The 17,248-nt window shown below is 53.6% G+C and overlaps 3 protein-coding genes across 3 annotated transcripts; 1 reads left to right on the forward strand and 2 right to left on the reverse strand.

Moving 5' to 3' along the window:
* Window positions 1–379: 379 nt before the first annotated feature.
* Window positions 380–2,611, reverse strand: BO70DRAFT_286882 (uncharacterized protein; the record flags this gene model as incomplete). Its single annotated transcript, XM_025539217.1, has 1 exon — window positions 380–2,611. The coding sequence occupies one exon, from the start codon at window positions 2,609–2,611 to the stop codon at window positions 380–382; it is 2,232 nt and encodes a 743-aa protein (XP_025401940.1).
* Window positions 2,612–8,058: 5,447 nt separating this feature from the next.
* Window positions 8,059–11,129, reverse strand: BO70DRAFT_394115 (putative meiosis specific protein Hop1; the record flags this gene model as incomplete). Its single annotated transcript, XM_025546433.1, has 10 exons — window positions 8,059–8,565; window positions 8,616–8,809; window positions 8,855–9,083; window positions 9,132–9,368; window positions 9,432–9,990; window positions 10,040–10,205; window positions 10,255–10,534; window positions 10,582–10,780; window positions 10,843–10,865; window positions 10,917–11,129. 10 exons carry the CDS (start codon window positions 11,127–11,129, stop codon window positions 8,059–8,061), a joined length of 2,607 nt encoding a protein of 868 aa, XP_025401941.1.
* A 2,669-nt stretch (window positions 11,130–13,798) lies between these two features.
* On the forward strand, window positions 13,799–17,067 carry BO70DRAFT_350768 (cell division control protein Cdc4; the record flags this gene model as incomplete). The annotated part of the gene is made up of 3 exons (XM_025541713.1): window positions 13,799–14,095; window positions 14,193–16,892; window positions 16,942–17,067. 3 exons carry the CDS (start codon window positions 13,799–13,801, stop codon window positions 17,065–17,067), a joined length of 3,123 nt encoding a protein of 1,040 aa, XP_025401942.1.
* Between the last annotated feature and the right edge of the window lie 181 nt (window positions 17,068–17,248).

Here is a 17,248-nt window from a genome sequence, read left to right on the forward strand (position 1 = left end):
ACCTCGTGGCGGAAATGAAAGCCGACCAACTGCCAACAAGGCGGGCTGGACTCGATTGTTGTTCCAATCCGGATCTCTGGGCGTAGTTTCGATAAGTACACATTGTTGGTCGGTCTATTCATTCCAGTCTCTATACATGAGTAACCATAACCAATAACGCTAATGTGGTCGGAAAATGGTGCCGCATGGCCAAATCGCTAGACAAGAAAGTACATCACACAAGTAAGGAAAACAACGAGTGTTGGGTGGGTAACAGGTATGAAATCAGTAAGAGAGTGAGTGCGCAGTCGCAAAGAGGTATCTATGGTCGTTTCAAAACAAATCACGAAGGGATTGGGCTTTTCATGCTTGCATGCTGTGATCTGCAAGCCGCACCGGTTCAGTGCACAGCCGTCATAGTACCGGTCTCATGGTTCCACTTTAATGACCACACGGGAAGCTCATCGCTTTGCTTCGTATCGTCCGATTCCTCCAGGACGATCGCCTCGCTGCTGTCCGTGCGTCTCCTCGAATGCCGGCGTTTCTCTCGAGGCGCGGCGGGGGGAGCGTGGCGGGGAGGCGGCTTCTGTGAGGGCAGGGGTGAGAATCGATGGATAGGGAGCGTCGGTGTCAAGGGCGATGCTCCGCTCGCGGGTGAGGAGACCGTCGAGTAGGCAACGCTAGTCCGGGGAGAAGGGAATGAGTTGATGGTTCTCTGTTCCGCATCTGAAAAGGTGCTCCGAGAAACGGACCCTTCTCGGTCGCTGTTCGTCTCCGTGGATTTGGTCGGGAAAGCGGGACTGAGACGTAAGAACGACATGTCCGAACCATAAAATGAGTCCCGCGAAGGGACAGACAGCATAGAACCTTGGTCAAGCTCTTGATTATGAGAGCGGGCTTCCGAACGGGCTTCCTGGAAAATGCTCGGCGTGATCTTCCCTTGCCGCAGTCGCATGGCTTCGAGGAGATGCTCCTCCTGTCGCGTCACCGCGATCACGCGGCTCCTTCTGTTGGCCTCCTTTTGCGATCGGCCAGGGTCCTTGCGCACACTATTCCGGGCTTGGCTGAAGATGGGATCCCCGTGGAAAAATTCTGGCTCCGAAATCGTGGGTATCTCACTGGCACGAGATTGACTTCTGTCCACAGCTGACGATCTTCCTGCCGATGATACGGAGGTGTCTCGCTGGGCAGAGTGGTGTCTCTGGGTGGAACGCGATCGATTACTCGGAATAGGCCAGTCAACGCTTCGTACCGTGCCCTTGGTAGCCTGCGAAGCGGTGCAGATTTCGGGTTCAAATTCGCCGTAGGTCTGGACGCTGCCTCTTACAGCTTGGCTTTCCCTGGGGAAGTCTTCGTCGTCCTCGTCCTCGTCCTCCGAGGAAGAGAGACAAAGTACGCTGGAGTTGTTCAGGTCCGCATTCTTCAGCGTCGTTCGACTGCTCTTTTTCAGCATCGCATCTTTCCCCCCAGAGGCATTCGCGTACGAGCTGGTCTGCCTGTGATCGGGGAGATCGGGGACGCGTGGCAGGCTTGGGCGTAAATAGGTTCTTGGGGACAGGTATGTCTCCTTGCTCCACCCACTGGCAGAGCTCTGAGTAGAAGCTCTCCACGCATTGTTGTCTGTGGGGTTCGAATCCCTCGTCCGTGACTTCTCTATGGTGTGAGGTACGAAATATAAGCGGCTGCTGCGACTTTTGTCCTTTCTCTGGGGGCTTTGCTGCACGTTACTGTACTTCTGCAGAGCCTCGTCGATCTCGCTGGTTGGCACTGTCCTCTCCAAGGAGGGATTGGACCAACTCGAGTTTCTTGACTCGTGAGAAGTAGATAACTCATGGGCCTCGTAACCGTGCATTCGAGTAGAGCCTTTTGAGCGTGGCGGCGTTTTCATGAGCTTCTTCGCAGTATCATGGCTTTCTGGCTGCGTTTTGACGACAGGATTTTCCGAAACCACGGAGATCGCAGAAGGCGAGTTGACCATGCGCTGTGGCGACAGCAATGGCTCGGCGTTTGCTCGTGGCTTCGGAAAGAGTAATGAGAGATCAATCCGGGGTGGACGCATTTTCCGCTTTGACTCCTTCAAGGGCCCTTTTGGCTGTCTGGGCCCAAAGTTGGACTCGCCATTTTGCTGAGGCCCTGACTTGGTGCTGGCAGGAGAGCTAAAGTCGCTCGTCGCGATTCCAGGACCAGGGTTTGAGTCGATTGTCGACTCTCGTGAACTGAAATACGAGAACAGCGCAGAGGTGGAGCCAGCCTGGTGGACTTTCTTGGAAGGCGCTGGAAAGGATTTTTCGGAGGCATCTTCGGGGCGATAATCGTGGCCTAGCAGAGGCGATGATGCCCGAACACGAAGGTGCTGCGGTGGAAGGGTCTCTTGCGTAGCAACTGGGAAGGGAACAAACCCCGCGGTTTTCTGCGATTTGATTTCCGGGGCCCTCATGAAGCTGGGTCGTCGCGAGCGTCGTTTATCCTCTCGTCTCGGATGGTTCTCATTGAGGGAGCCATCGGCGGTCCCCAGTATCTTATATGCTTTCAAGGAATTCTCATTCCGCAGGTCTTCCTTGCTGGTGGCGGTCGGAAGTACTCCACCCGGGGATGCATGCATATTGGATGTTCTGTAGGATTGCTGCGGCATGGGCATGGTTATGGCAGCGCCCGTCGACGGTCCTTCGGGTGGTCGAATGATAGCGTTACTTCTCGGGAGCTATTGTTGTCGCCAGACAGGCCCGACAGCGGGGGGTCTGCAATGCCTCGTGAGACTAATTTTTCGGCAGTTGATGGTTGATCGCGACGTCCCTTGGTCAGACGGGCTCAGGGGGTTTCAAATACTGGGTTTAGCTCTGGACCCCAAACCCAAAGACGTCTTTCCCCACACTAAGTCGGTGAGTGTCTAAGACCGGATCGGAGCCTTGCGAGGTTTACCGCTTCGGTCATTCGAAGTCCAGAGGCGGTTTTTGGTTTCGGGCGAAGAGGCGGTCTAACGAATGGAGGCGCGCGGAAATTGGTGTCTCCCGGCGAGGGGGTTTCAGGGGGCAGGGAGGTTGGAATGGTGATAAAGGATGGTCAGGAAAAAGGACAGAAAAAAGAGGGGAACAGTATGTAAAGAAAGTCGAAGTATGCAGGTCCCAAGGAACGAGGGAGAGATGGTTAGTAGACAGCTCAGGGACCAGGGGGGGGGGTCCGCCAGCGAGCTTTTGAGTAAATTCAAGTCGGAGCCGGAGAGGAGCGGCCGTGCGAGGCCAGAGGTCAATTCGGCGCTATATATAATTTGCTGTTAACACGATACATGTGAGCCAGACATGGAGTGTGTGTGTATGGGGCACAGGAATTTTAGAACGGTGGAGAGTCGTGGCTTAAGGGGGTACGAAAAGGACGCCAAAAGCGTCTAACTTCAGCATGGGCCAGCGCAGAATTGAAGCGATTGGGGATGGGGACACAGACGATTGACGAAGGGGATCCGCGCAGAGGGCCATGGAGGGACCCGTTCAGATGGAGCCCGACAATCGAGAGGGGTGAAGATACTCCATAGTACTGTAGATGGCAATAGTGGTGGTTGTCATACTCCTTTCAGGCGATCCTCTTCCTACCCCGAGACACTAGACAGCACCGCCCAAAATCGGCCATCAGGAGAGTTAAGATTCGTGTCACCCCCTCCCCCCCCCCACTGGCGTACCATCCCAGTAACAATCGACAGGTACACACCCCTATGGTTCCATAGATCGCAATGCGGTCGGTTCCTGGGCACCTGTGAGTGGCCCATCCGGTGGATGCGCGCGGTGGTGAACCAGCGACTGGTGAGGGCCCGAGGGCCCCGATGCCCGTTCGAGGCAAGGCTAGTCGAGTCAGGATTTCTTCGCGGGACTCCGGGAGGTTCATTAAACATTAATATGGTTAATATGGATCGTTCGGTTTGTTGCACACCACCACCAGCCTACCCGGCCATGGATCATACCATTTCGTTTCTGACCCTCGGGTGTTGGTCACGTCGCTGCCTGGCCTAGGTGCAACGGTGCGTAGGAGTTAGTCCCTGCCTGGGTATCCTCCGTTGCACTGGCGGGGACAGACAGTCTGACTGTCTCAGTCGGTGGGGTGGTACCTGAGGGTTCGGAGGCTGTCTAGACTAGTAGGCCAGTAGGCCAGTAAACCGACGGGTTGGCAACACAGAACGCGGTTATCGAAGAACAAGACGATGCCGCCTTCACGGATCGGATCCTGGTCGTATCCCCCTTGCCTCATTTGCGTGCTGGGCGTTGGCTAGTCGGTTGGCTTAACTTCGACGGGTCTTCCTTCCCGCCTTCTCTGGATTCCAGGAGAGATTCTAGTCTTCTCGAGGCCAATAGTAGTACTAGTACGGAGTAGCCCGGCTTAAAACGCGGCCGCACACGTGCGCTTGCCTGCTTTGGGCCGGTTCCTCAGGCACCCTTCCCTGCCTTGCCCATGATGCCTTTTCCGCGTGGAGGCCCCAACTTCCTGCTCGCCTTGCTTTCCACTATCCATCCATCCATCTTCCACTTTCCACTCCTCCTGCCGCTTGCGCACTCTGACGTCCCGTCGGAAATTGGGCCAACGTGCTGTGCTCCGTCCGTACCAGCCATTGCCCCAAATTAAGGGGCTGGAGCGGCTACATTGCGGCCTCGCCATTATTCTCCACGGGTTCTGCCAGCAGAACAGAACGCCGGATCCTCGCCTGTCCTCGCCCGCTCGTCCACCCTTGCCGTCCCTCCCAGCTCTTCCAATGAGAAACCGCAGTCGCTGCTGATCGTCATCCCCATCCCCCCCCCCCTCCCAATGCCATCCCAGCCCTCCACCGTCATAGCGGTGGGGTCAACCAAGTGCCGATTCAATAGTGCTTGGTGATGCGATCCAGGCTGGAGGCACCGCGCTCCCGTGAGATCGCCCGTCTATACTCTAAACGGCATCCCCTAGGGTTGTTTAGTCCGGCTATCTCTTCTCCATGGCTGCCTATAACAAGCGGCTAATGGCTGGGTGCAAATAGTCGTGCATAGCAGGATCCTGCAGATGCATGTGCTGCTCAATCGTCCTCAATAATCAACAAGGCCATTGTGGTGTTTCCATGGAAAGGTCCCGCACTGGCGCCCGTTGGAATGTCTATCAATTCTATATGTTCTGCGGTGGGAACAATGGAGATTGACAACCAGGCCTCTAATCTCGATTATCTATTCCTGCTCTGGGCTATGGTTGCCGGTGTCCATAGGAGATCAAGACATCTACCGATCGGAACTTATCTACACTCAATGGAGCCCCAGTTCACCTACTCCGTACACTGACCACCATCTAGATAGATAGTACAAATCCACCGTGCAACACACTGCTCCAGACTCTTCCGGATTTCCGATCAGTTTCTCGGTAGTGGGATTGAGCTAATCTGCATACGGAGTTACTTAGGACCTCGTCAGCCGCCGCAGTTAGTTCAGAGTGGCATCTCCTATGCAGATCCTCAGCCCAACCGTCATTCCGTGCGACCGTCGACTTACCCGATTTGTTCGGGGTCGTTAAATCTCACGCGCCGACCTCTGACTGGATAAGGACAAAAATCAATCGATCGGCTGGCGTCTGACAAATCGCCACTTCCGCCCCATGTTCGGCACCTACAGTAGGGGCTCTGTCCCTGACGGTACTTTGCTCATCTCTTTCCCATAACTTGGGCACAGGAAAATGCGGTCCCCATCAAGCACCACACAGTGCATGTGCGGTACGAAGTACGGAGCACATGCATATTCTTGGACATCGATTTAGAAAGCCAATTCCTGCCGGTTAACCTTCCGGTACGATCAAATAGTCCCGCAATAGCAGTTTCAAGCTCGCGATGCTAGTGGACGACTCACTGAAGTCAGTCCCGGGGAGTTGGAACCTTGAGTATTTACTCTGCTTTCGCCCCTTACCGTGGCGATCAGCCCAATCCTCATCTTTCCCGAAGAGGAATTCCCCATGCCCTTCTTTTCTCCTCACTCGGTCCTAATAATCCTCAGTAAGAGGTCACGAACAAGACTACCTGCACCGCACCTGCAGAAAAGAGCAACAGCAGGCGCTGTACTTACAAAATCCCCCCACCATTGTCCACCACTCCCAAACCCGGCAGCAATTCTACCTACTTTATACCCGAGAATCAATCACCAATCATTACCCATTAAACATCTCATAAACTAGACAGCGTCCTCTAGGCAAGTACCTGTCGCAGGTAAGTAGACTCTGACAGCCAGCCCATCCCGCCCCTAACTTTCACGGCAATCCCTCGGCAACCTCCACCTCCATAGTGTGGCAGATCCCTCTTCCCTCTATACCCCCTTTCGACAATGCTCCGAATATGACGGACGGCTCGGAGCATCACAATCGCTCTTGTCTAGTGCTCATCTACCTAATTTCTACCTAGCTACGTACTGTAAAATCCCAGCCGTCCGTCTGCGGCGCCTTCCGGTGAAACGAGCTCAATTGACGGACGGGAGGAGGAAGATCTACTGCCTGCTTTCGAGGTGATGCTTTCTAGCGCTTTACAAACCACAACCACGCCCCCCCCCCACCCCACCCTACACACACATCTCTCCCCATCTATCTACTATGCATGTATCTAGGTTTGGATACTCTACCTACTCCGTATTCCGCATGCGAGATCCAATGCGAAGAAGCGGGGTGGATGATCATATTTCTTCCAATCATCAATCATCACGCATGGGGACAGAATGGGGAGCGGGATATATGCAAGACATATCTAGGTATATATATACATACTTACTAGATACCGAAGTAGGTAAGTAGCTAAACTACTAAACCCAACAAACCGTCTTCTCGGATCGGAATTGCAATCGGAATCGGAAGTGGTGCTGGGTCTCGTTGCTTGGCTTTTCTTAGCTTGGCTATAACCATAGTAACAACTCTTGCACTTAAGATGGATGGATGGAGTCCGTGCGTGCTGGATAGAAAATCTAAGCTGTGGTACATCTACACAATTGATTTCCACGCAGACCAGTCGAATTTCCAATCCCATAGCATCTTACTCTAGTATATACTCTCAACCTTGAATTTACCATTTTGTATCCTCATCCTGCAAACGGCAAACACACCTACCTACCTACCTACCTACCTACCTACCTACCTACCTACCTGAATTAAGCTCATAGCTGACCGACTGGTGAAATAGGGGGCCCTCAAGTCAAGATATCCAGATCTCCAAAGTCCAACATGCCAGGAGTCCGGACCCAGACGCCGGACGGGTCACGGACGGATGGCACTTCCGCCCTCGCCTGATGACGAGCGAACAGACGAGCGAGCGAGCAAACTTGACTTAAACGATTGACTGATTGATTAACCCTGCTAGTAGTTCCCCTCCTTCTTCCCCCTCCCCCTCCATCTACAGATTGGTTTTGGTGGGGTATCTATACGGAGTGTGCTGTGTCCGCTAATCAATCAGTCAATCAGCGAGCCGGCCAGCCGGTCAGTGTTTGATGTGTAGTATGCAGATATGTATAGTATGGGTTGGTAGTGTACACGGGTTCAGGCCATGGATAAATTAGAATCACTATCATAGAAATACAGTATCCTGGATGTGGGTGTGGATATGGATACACATATAAAACGTTACCCCCTCATTAGTGCACTGGCGCTCTTTTCTATTCACCGTGGGTGGGTGGGTATCTATGTATTTGGCCGATGCAGGCGTCAATATAACCAGACCACGGTGTAGTCCAACAACAACAGAGACATCAGCTGTGCTTCCTCTCAGTCTAGCCCAGTCGCCCAGTCGCCCTCCCACTTTCTGACTCGCGCATTGACTCGGGTGCTCCCACCTGTTCCCGCAGACATGCTTATTAGCTTCAAGGTTGATTCAATAGTTGCTACGTTGAAACACCGGGTCCCTTGAATGCCGGCTGGATGCTTCAGATCACGAATACATGACTCTCGGGCCACCAGTTCGCAAGCATCCTCTCGATGACACCTTTCTCGGGTTTGATCGGTCATGCCGAGTGTCGAGCCTTTCTTTATCTTTCCCTTTTCCAATCAATTCGGGGATATGATTAACGTGAGAGAGAGGGGGGGGGGGAGGGGGTATTTCCGTAGAATGCGTTTCTAGGAAGCATCGTGGTCGGAATTTTCAGCGCCAACATCAATGATTTTGGAGTAGTTGCTGATCTTGCGTCTTTTTCTGCTGCTTCGGCGAAGACTGTCGTCGCTCAGCTTCCGGTGAGCGGGGGTTTGGGGCCCGGACCCTGGTCCTTTGCCTGCTTTTGCTCGTTCTGCTTTCGCTCGTTCTTGTGCTTTCGCTTGTTCTTCTGCTTCTCTTTTACTGTCCTTTCGCAGGACTCGGCCGAGTCGCTCGGGCACGGGCACGTCGGGACTTTTCACGGTGCTGGGTTGGTTGGACGCGTTGGCCATCGATGCCTTTCTCTTCCGAGTCATCCTTGCCTCTACCACTGTGGTCTCCTCGATGGTCTCCTGTGTCTCCTGGTCACTTTCTTTGATTTCAAGGGATGAATCCTCGTCCTCTTGGGACATGTATTTGGCAATGGATTCAAGCTCATCGCCAGTCACTGATCTGAATAGCGTGAATTCATCTTGTGGGCCTCCTTGCACAAACTACGAGAGCTTTAGCGCTTGATAAAAATGCCATAGCAGGGAACACTTACGTGGTGCTGTATCTTGATCATAGGACTCAGTATCTCCTCTTGGAGTCTCTGTTTGGCATCCTCTGAACCAGGAACGCTAAACTTCGGCAAGCCCCTTCGCACGAACCCTTTGCTCTTATACCCTGAGGTTGCTTGAAGTAGTTTGCGCTTTCTGAGTAAGTCTGTTATCTGGACAATACTCTGCCCATTGCAGTCTAAACGGTCAGATAACGCAGAAGCTAAAAGGTTGGGTAACTCACGAAGCTTTTGTGTGAATAGTGTCGTTGTGCTAGGGTATCCTTCGTTCAGGATAATCCTCACTGCTCTCCTCAAGAGAGCCAAACTATTCATCTCACGAAGCAGTTTGGGCTCGTTGGGCTTAAGCAAGCATTGGTAGCAGGCGTGGATATCAGGGACTCGTGGGTCACTGGCATCCTCATATCCGTAACAGAGCAAATGCTGACGCGTGTGACAAAAAGCACATTCAATCTACCGATATCAGTACAGTACTGGTTGGTATCTGGGCTATCAGCCTACCATTGCTGCGTCCTCGCCATCCCAGCCGCATTGACAGTGGACGGGGCTTTGTCCCTGGGCTGTCTTCGTAGTCTCGAGGTCATGGGAGCGTAGAAACTCTTGGACCTTTTGCCTACTATCCTCCGTGAGAATGAACTTCCCGCTTTCTGCCAGAGGTGCATCGTTGTCCTCGACTGCCATGGTGGGTTTGATCGGTTGTGTAGGCTCCAGGTCACTATCTGGACTCTCTGCTTGAGACTACTTTCATCAGTTATCTTGTCACAATTATGGCAGTCTACGCTCCACGAGCTGTCAACTCACAGGTAACATCTTTTGTAGCCGAAGCTTATCGGCAAGATCTTGCGTCCCTTCCCCAGGCTCTGTCCTCTGTGACGGCGCAAGCAAAAGGCCTTCGCTTGCAGATGGTCGGTCTTCCGCAGTCGGTTCGCTGTTTTCCATGGCCAGGTCGCGGTCTGGACTGCTGTCTTTCACGGTCAGAGTGTGGTCTTCCACAGACGGATTGCGGTCTTCTACTGTCGAATTGCGGTCGTCCACAGTCAAATTACTGTTTTCCACTGTCGAATTACGGTCTTCCACTGTCATAGTGCGGTCTTCCACTGTCGCATTGCGGTCTTCCACTGTCGCATTGCGGTCTTCCACTGTCGCATTATGGTCTTCCACTGTCGCATTACGGACTTCCATGGCCGTGCTAGACATGCCTCCCATTGCGCGCAGCATTTCCTCCTTATCTTCGAACCCAATATCCTGCATTCTTCGTACGGGATCATTGTATTCCAGCTCAGACGGGACCTGGGGTGGAGCTTCGGATCCTTCGGGTTCGGGGCCAGTCCATTTGAGGGAGGTTACCTTCAGTCCGACACTACATTTGAATTAGTCAAAGTTGGGTCCAGAGGGAAGGAGCTACACACGTATGCCATCCACCGTCCATTGTTCCACATGACTGTGTTTCCCTCTTCCAGTTGTCGTTGAGAGGAAATTTTAGCATATCGTCATTCGCCCCGTTGAAGCCTGGAGGCTCATAGTCAGGGGGGCAATCATCGGTGTAGAACAGATGTACGCCGAGATTTCGCTTGTCTGGAAATGCTATGAGATAGAGGTCCCGCCAGGAAGAAGGAACACGCACTTGGTAGGGTTGGGAGGAAGGCACTGAGAGTTATCAAGCGCCTCACAATCGTCTCCAGACCGATTCTAGCCGTTTGCGCCGACTTCATATCGGCCACACAGCCCATGGGCTCGATTGACAGGCTCTCAAGGCGACTATTGATGTCTCCGGACGCCCCTGTATACTTGAAGGAAAAGGTATACGACTCGAGTACATTGTCGGGGGCATCCTTGTCGACAAGGATAGTCAATTGGACGGCCTCGAGAACGTTCTTGCTCAGCGCATCGAAGATACCCGTTTCCTACGAATGTAAGCAGAGCGACTTGGGGTCGGGATCGGGCAGCTTACCAAGATATCAATGATCATGTCCGCCTTGGGATCCGATCCTCGAATGATGATCTTCAACGGCTGTCCTTTCTTACCTGTGCCGAAGGGGACATCCGAGACGCGCGATTCATTGTCGATGAATTGGAGATACGAAAGGTTGTTCTCTCGTTGGGCTTCTCTCAGGTCCCGATCGTCGAAGCACGGGAGCGGTAGGAACTCCCTGAGATACACTGATGAGACTGGCTCTAACTAGGCAAAGGTTGAGGGAGGCACCCGACGAACCGAAGATAAAATAGTGTTCCGAACTGCGGTTGAGTTAGATGCAAGTTACAAAGTTCTGGAACTGCGGAGCTTACCGAAACATGCAACATGATCTGTACCATCTCCAGACTCTGCTGCTGCTTCAGCGAGACGCGTTCCTCCAGCGTCAATTCGGGGGGCGCCTCAATTACATCCTGCGCCTTGACCCGAGTGACAGGTCTGCTGTTGGAGGCAAGGGTGTGGAGGTTCCGCGGAGCAGCCTGTAGCTGGACGGTCGACGGGGGGGCAGTGAACTTGATCCGAACCATGCTGGGCAGCTGGGATGGGGAGGAGGTGGAGATAGGCAGCGAGCGAGCGCCTGCATTCAGCACCGGGCAAGCCAGGTTGTGGACAGTCAATTGCGTTCGCGTCGATGAAGTGGGAAGGTGAAAGAGCAGGTCCACGACAAGTCAGGTTGGTTGACCGTTGACGACACAGGTACGGGTCACGGGAGTCGGGCCCGTTTGTCGTTTGCCTGCCTGTCGCTGGAAGCGATCTGGCTGAGACAAACAAACCCCGGGTGGGAGCGTCTCTCTGTACGATACGAAGGGAAAGCACAACAACTACTACTAGTGGACTATCTCTAGGTTTGGGCTTGTTGGAGGGTCTTGGAGAGTCTTGGGAGGTCTTGGAGAGGCTGGCCGCTATCTCACTGTCCGGGAGGCGGTAGGTATTTATTTATATCATATCGTCGTTTGAAAATTACCCGCCAGGTTGCAGACATGTCCCTTACCAACATTCCTGGCATTCTTCCTCCAACAACGGACAAGAGAATCTCCAAGCTTCTCCCCATTTCATGGAATAAAGACCCCAGCGCCGCTGACTTCACTCCCCCCTCCATGTCAAGCCCCGTCAAGCCCGATGCCGGCTAATTTTAGCAGAAGAAGCGCAGTCCCCTGATTAAAGTTACCAAAAATCCAGTACTTCTTTTCTGCAGTGGTACGTAGTACACATTGGTATGTACCGCATACGATGTGAAGGATGCTGGCCTCCATAACAGCAGGGGTCGATCATGGCGTAGCGGATCCGTATGGAGGACCTTTGACTGCAACTGCATGTTCCAACTACTCCAGCAACGGCAAGAAAGACCGGGGGTGGAGCGTTGAAAGTTGAAACAGGCCAAGTCCCGCGGTAGATGAAACTACGAACCAGCCAGGCTGCCAGCACCGTGAGCCCGGCACGGCCATCGCGACGATACATAGATAGTCTAGTCGCCATATCTCGGCGCTTCCCCGCAATTGCCTGGGGCGGCCTTAGTCAAGGATTTAGGATTGAAGGCAACTATGGAAAGGGTCGGCCGTAAGGTTATGGATCGGACGGGCGGCCTATAATTTTGCCTGTTAAAGGCCTACTCTTTGTCTCCGTTTCTTGATCCTTCCCCAGGCTCCAGCAGCTGACTGACAGGACATGATGGGATGAATGGATGGATCTTATGGCCCCGAGGGCCCGGACATCGAAAAAAAAAAAACACCGACGAGGTTCTGGATTCCTGGGTTCTGGCAATACGACGGACCCCACCATATCACGTGAGGGTCAGGCGGGTGGCAAAGAAAGACATCACGGCCGGGATGCTGATGAGGAGGAGGAGGAGGAGGAGGATAGTTTGAAACCCGCGGAGGAGAAAAGACGCAGCGACTGAGATCTGTCATATGCGCGTCCGTCGGGCTATCCTTTAGCGAGAAATGTCAAAGACTCAAAGATGAAGAGATGTGGGTTTGTGTAGTCCGATTAGTCCAATATGACCGCCTATGTATCTCGCTCGGGCAGCGGCTATCCACAGGACGGTGTACAGTGGTGGGGGCCGGACCAGGGACTTCCCTCACCGGGAGGCACCGCCCTGCGAGTCGCGACGTAGGGCCGTGAGGCGTGACGGCGTGACGGCGTGACGGCGTGACGATGGCCCAGAGAGCCGGCTGATTGGGTTCCTCCCAGCCAGCCGGAGTGGTCCAAAGGGCTAAAGGGGAGTGAGTGCTCCGAGCGCTGGGCGAGGGAGTCGACCTGCAACGCAACAACTGCAGGACGGCAAATTCAGAACCCGCCTTGCCTGGCCTTTCTCCTCGATCAGTCTAACTTTTTTTCCCTTGACCCTTTTTTTCCTTTTGTTTCGCTGTGTCTGTCCCCCCTACATTTATTTACTTTGCTCACCCTGTTGTGATCCCGGTCGATCCTCTGTACTTATCTACTGTCCGTCTCCCACCATCACCTGGCTTTTGAGTCTGTCTATCACGCGTCTATCTCTCTGGTCTATCTAATCTGTCTCGAGATACGGACTAGATAGATATCGACAGACAGCATTAGGATCCTCTTTTGCCTCCCATCTGATTACGGAGACCGCCAGCCTCGGGAAGCCGCCAGATTGGGCTAGCCGGCCGACGAACCAGGCCGGAAACCAGCCAGAGCCTAAGAGGAGGCACGACCAACCACCTTCGGTTCAGCTCCCTCCCAGTCCCTCGATCATTCTCCATTCTCCCTCTCCGCCGCCCAACACCTCCTTGTCTTGTCAGTCAGCAGAGCACGCCACTGCCTGCCCTCGTTCACTCGTTACACTGCTTGTTTTCTCTCCACTCAAGCAACCTGCCTACCCCGTCGTCTCCATCATGTTCTAACAGTGTCCCCCTCCTCTCCCCCCCCTTCATCTCCGTCGGCACTCAGATGGTCTTGACGGGCCTGTATAACCCCAACCGTGTTGGCGGCCCTCTTGGACACCGACTAGTCTAGTCGCCTCAACGTGAGGCTGGCCGACCCCCTCAAACAACCACCTCCTTCCCGTCCTTGTTCTCGCTCCTTGACACGCCGAATTACTCACAGCCTCATCGGATCGGAACTGTCTAAACGTGACTCGCCTGTACCACGCCACACGCGCCTCTTCATACCCATATCCTACCCCTCGGATCTCCCACTACATCAGTCGTACCTCCAACCCTCCGCCATCCTCAAAATGGAGGAAGACGGAAGCAATCGTGGTCTTGGCTCGGGGTCGCCCAGCGGCTCGATCGGCCAATTCTCGTTTGCCCCTGCTACTCGAACGACAGTAGTCACCACGACAACTACCACCACCACCAGCTTCCCCCCCGTGTTCATCAGACCTCCCCGCGCAACGCGAGATTTGGATCCCAAACTATACCCCCTAGCATCGGCACCCACACCAACGTCGCTACGCAATATCAGATTCGAACTCGGTGGAAAATCAGTCATTTTCAACGAGCCTGAAGATACCACAAGCACTCTCAACGAGGTACGTTGTCCTTGATGCTGACAAGCGTTGATATCCTGAATTGTTTGCTTTCGTTTACGTCTTTGCCGCTTCGGGTATTTAAAACTAACTGCCACAGTTGAGTGAAAAGGATGACGCGCTCAGGGCGTCCAATGGTTTGGTCCGATCCGTGACTTCCTATACGTCTGAAAATCAACTGTCTCGACGTCTCGCACACAGAAACTCGAACCAAAACCCCCTGTCAATCTCCAAACGTCGACTTCCAGAATCCCAGCAGGCATCGTTGCGGGCACGCTCCGCTCGTGTGCCATCGGAACCTTCGTTTCGTTCGGTCCGCCCCCATGGCTCTACCCCCGTACACCCCACCGTCGCGGGCTTAGCGACCCCAGAAACGGAAAGCAACAGTAACAGCGCGACGGATGGGATCTTGTCTAGGCGGAGGGTTCACAGCACTAGTAACCCACGCAGGGAGACGCTGCTTCGATCTCCTTTGTCCTCGGAAGTCGAAGCTCAGGGGGCTTCCCAGTCAGTCGGCACAAGAAAAGAGACCTTGCGTACTAAGTCTGCTGCTCAAGATCAGAACAGACCGAACGATCGCCCCATCGAAGCTGCTTTTGCGAGGCCTGCGTTTCAAAGAACCGAATCGGATCTCAGACATGCCACTACAAGCCAAGACTCTGGTTACGATGCTCCCGGCGACGAAATTCAACCTCCTCATACCGAGTCAGCGTCCCAGCTTGCTTTTATCGATAACGTCGTGGCCCAAGATATGTGCTTACCGAGCCCGAGTTTGTCCCCGGTCGCTGCTATGAATGCGGGGAACGCCGAATCCTCTTTCGATTCCGCCGAAGACCAGGAAGACACGGACTCCAGCCTCGACAATAATGACACTCGGTTCATGAATCCCTTACGGGTCGGTGACTCGAAGGGAAAGGCGTCATACGTCGCCAAACCCGATGAACTCCCCGCAGGCCCCATGGTGCCACGCCCGGCCTCTTTGATGGACATCCCCAATGTGTTGGACTTTTTCGACTCGGTGCCCGATAGCATGAAAACATATATGATGTATCAACTTCTCAGGCGATGTCCGAAGCAGACGTTGCATTTTGTCGCTGATGTCGTCAACCCGGCGTTGAAGTGTGACTTTCTGTCTCTTCTTCCGCTGGAGCTCAGTCTCAACATTGTGAAATACTTTGACGCCAAGACCATGTGCCGTGCGGCGCAAGTGTCTAAGAAGTGGAGGCACATCATAAACTCTGACGAAAAATCCTGGAAGGAGCTTTTTGATAGAGATGGTTACGTTCTTCCGACCGGGGAGTTGGATCGTGCGATCAGGGAAGGCTGGGGGTGGCAATATCCGGGTGGCTGTGAAGACTATGAGAAAGATATGAGTCACTCTCCTTTCATCAAGCCTGATCCTGAATCATCTCTTCCCCCCTTTTCTTCACTTGGTGAGTCAAGTGAAAGAACCCTGTCCGTGAGTCGCCGGCCTAAAAGAAAGGCCTGCACCCGCGTTTCTAGTCGTAAGCTGTCGAAACGGAAGATCTCTTCAAGTGGCACGGATCATTCTGAGTCCTCGGACTGGAGAAAAGAAGTTTCTGCGGCAGAGGGTCCTTACGCTGCTGCGAACGCTGCGGCTGCGGCGGTCCCGTATCCGGACATCGGTATCCCGTCTCTTCGTGGACTCCATCTTTACAAATCCCTTTATCAACGCCATCATTCAATTCACAAGGCCTGGATGAAGCCCAACGTCAAGCCAAGGCACATCGCCTTCCGCGCACATGACCGCCATGTGGTTACTTGTCTCCAGTTTGACACTGACAAGGTTTTGACTGGAAGCGATGACACGAACATCAACGTCTACGACACGAAGACCGGTGAGCTGAGGGCAACGCTTGAGGGCCACGAAGGTGGTGTTTGGGCACTCGAGTATCACGGCAACACCCTCGTTTCCGGATCTACTGACAGGTCGGTCAGGGTTTGGGACATCGAAAAAGCCAGATGCACTCAGATCTTCCACGGCCATACCTCAACCGTTCGCTGCCTGCAGATTGTCTTACCGGTGGAAGTGGGGAAAAAACCTGATGGCACCCCCGAGATGATGCCAAAGGAGCCACTGATCATCACAGGCTCTCGTGACTCGAACCTTCGAGTATGGAAGCTTCCTAAACCGGGCGATCCGGGCTACTACCAGAGCGGACCCCACGCCGACGATGCGGATTGCCCGTACTTTGTTCGTGTTCTCACCGGCCATCAGCACTCTGTTAGGGCGATCGCAGCGCATGGCGACACGTTGGTGAGCGGCAGCTATGACTGTACAGTGCGGGTTTGGAAAGTTTCCACTGGCGAGACTGTTCATCGGCTTCAAGGGCATACACTGAAAGTGTATAGCGTGGTCCTCGACCATAAGAGGAACCGTTGCATCAGTGGATCTATGGACAACATGGTCAAGGTGTGGTCTTTGGAAACCGGTTCCATCCTCTACAATTTGGAGGGTCATACTTCTCTTGTCGGTCTACTCGACCTGAAATGCGACCGTTTAGTCTCCGCCGCTGCGGATTCCACTCTGAGAATCTGGGACCCGGAAAGCGGCCAGTGCAAAAACATGCTGAGTGCCCATACTGGCGCCATCACCTGCTTCCAGCATGATGGTCAGAAAGTCATTTCCGGCTCGGATCGAACCCTCAAGATGTGGGATGTGCGTACGGGGGAGTGCGTCAGAGATCTGCTCACCGATCTGAGTGGTGTGTGGCAGGTCAAATTCAATGACCGTAGGTGCGTTGCTGCAGTGCAGCGTGATAGTCTGACCTACATCGAGGTGAGTCCCATACAGTCATACCAGGTTGCTGCCTGCTAACTAGTCTTAGGTACTTGACTTCGGAGCTTCACGCGATGGAGTGCCCAGTGAGCAGCTCGGAAGGCGCGTCGTCGTCAATCGATGGGGCCAGGAAGTCAGTGACACCGACGAGGATTACGACCTTTCCGACGCCTAATGCTACAAACCCTTGTCTCGCTTCGTACCTCAAGGGCTGAAGGAATATCACCCTCTAGCGTCTTCATTCTCTGCGCAAGGCAACAGCGATCGGCGATTTCTTTTTCACGTTCTATTTCTACCTTTTTTTCTCAACCTACTCGAGCCATGAAACATCTACGATACCCACCCAATGGAATTAT

This window comes from Aspergillus heteromorphus, assembly GCF_003184545.1.
Source record: "Aspergillus heteromorphus CBS 117.55 chromosome Unknown BO70scaffold_5, whole genome shotgun sequence".
Taxonomy (NCBI): domain Eukaryota; kingdom Fungi; phylum Ascomycota; class Eurotiomycetes; order Eurotiales; family Aspergillaceae; genus Aspergillus; species Aspergillus heteromorphus.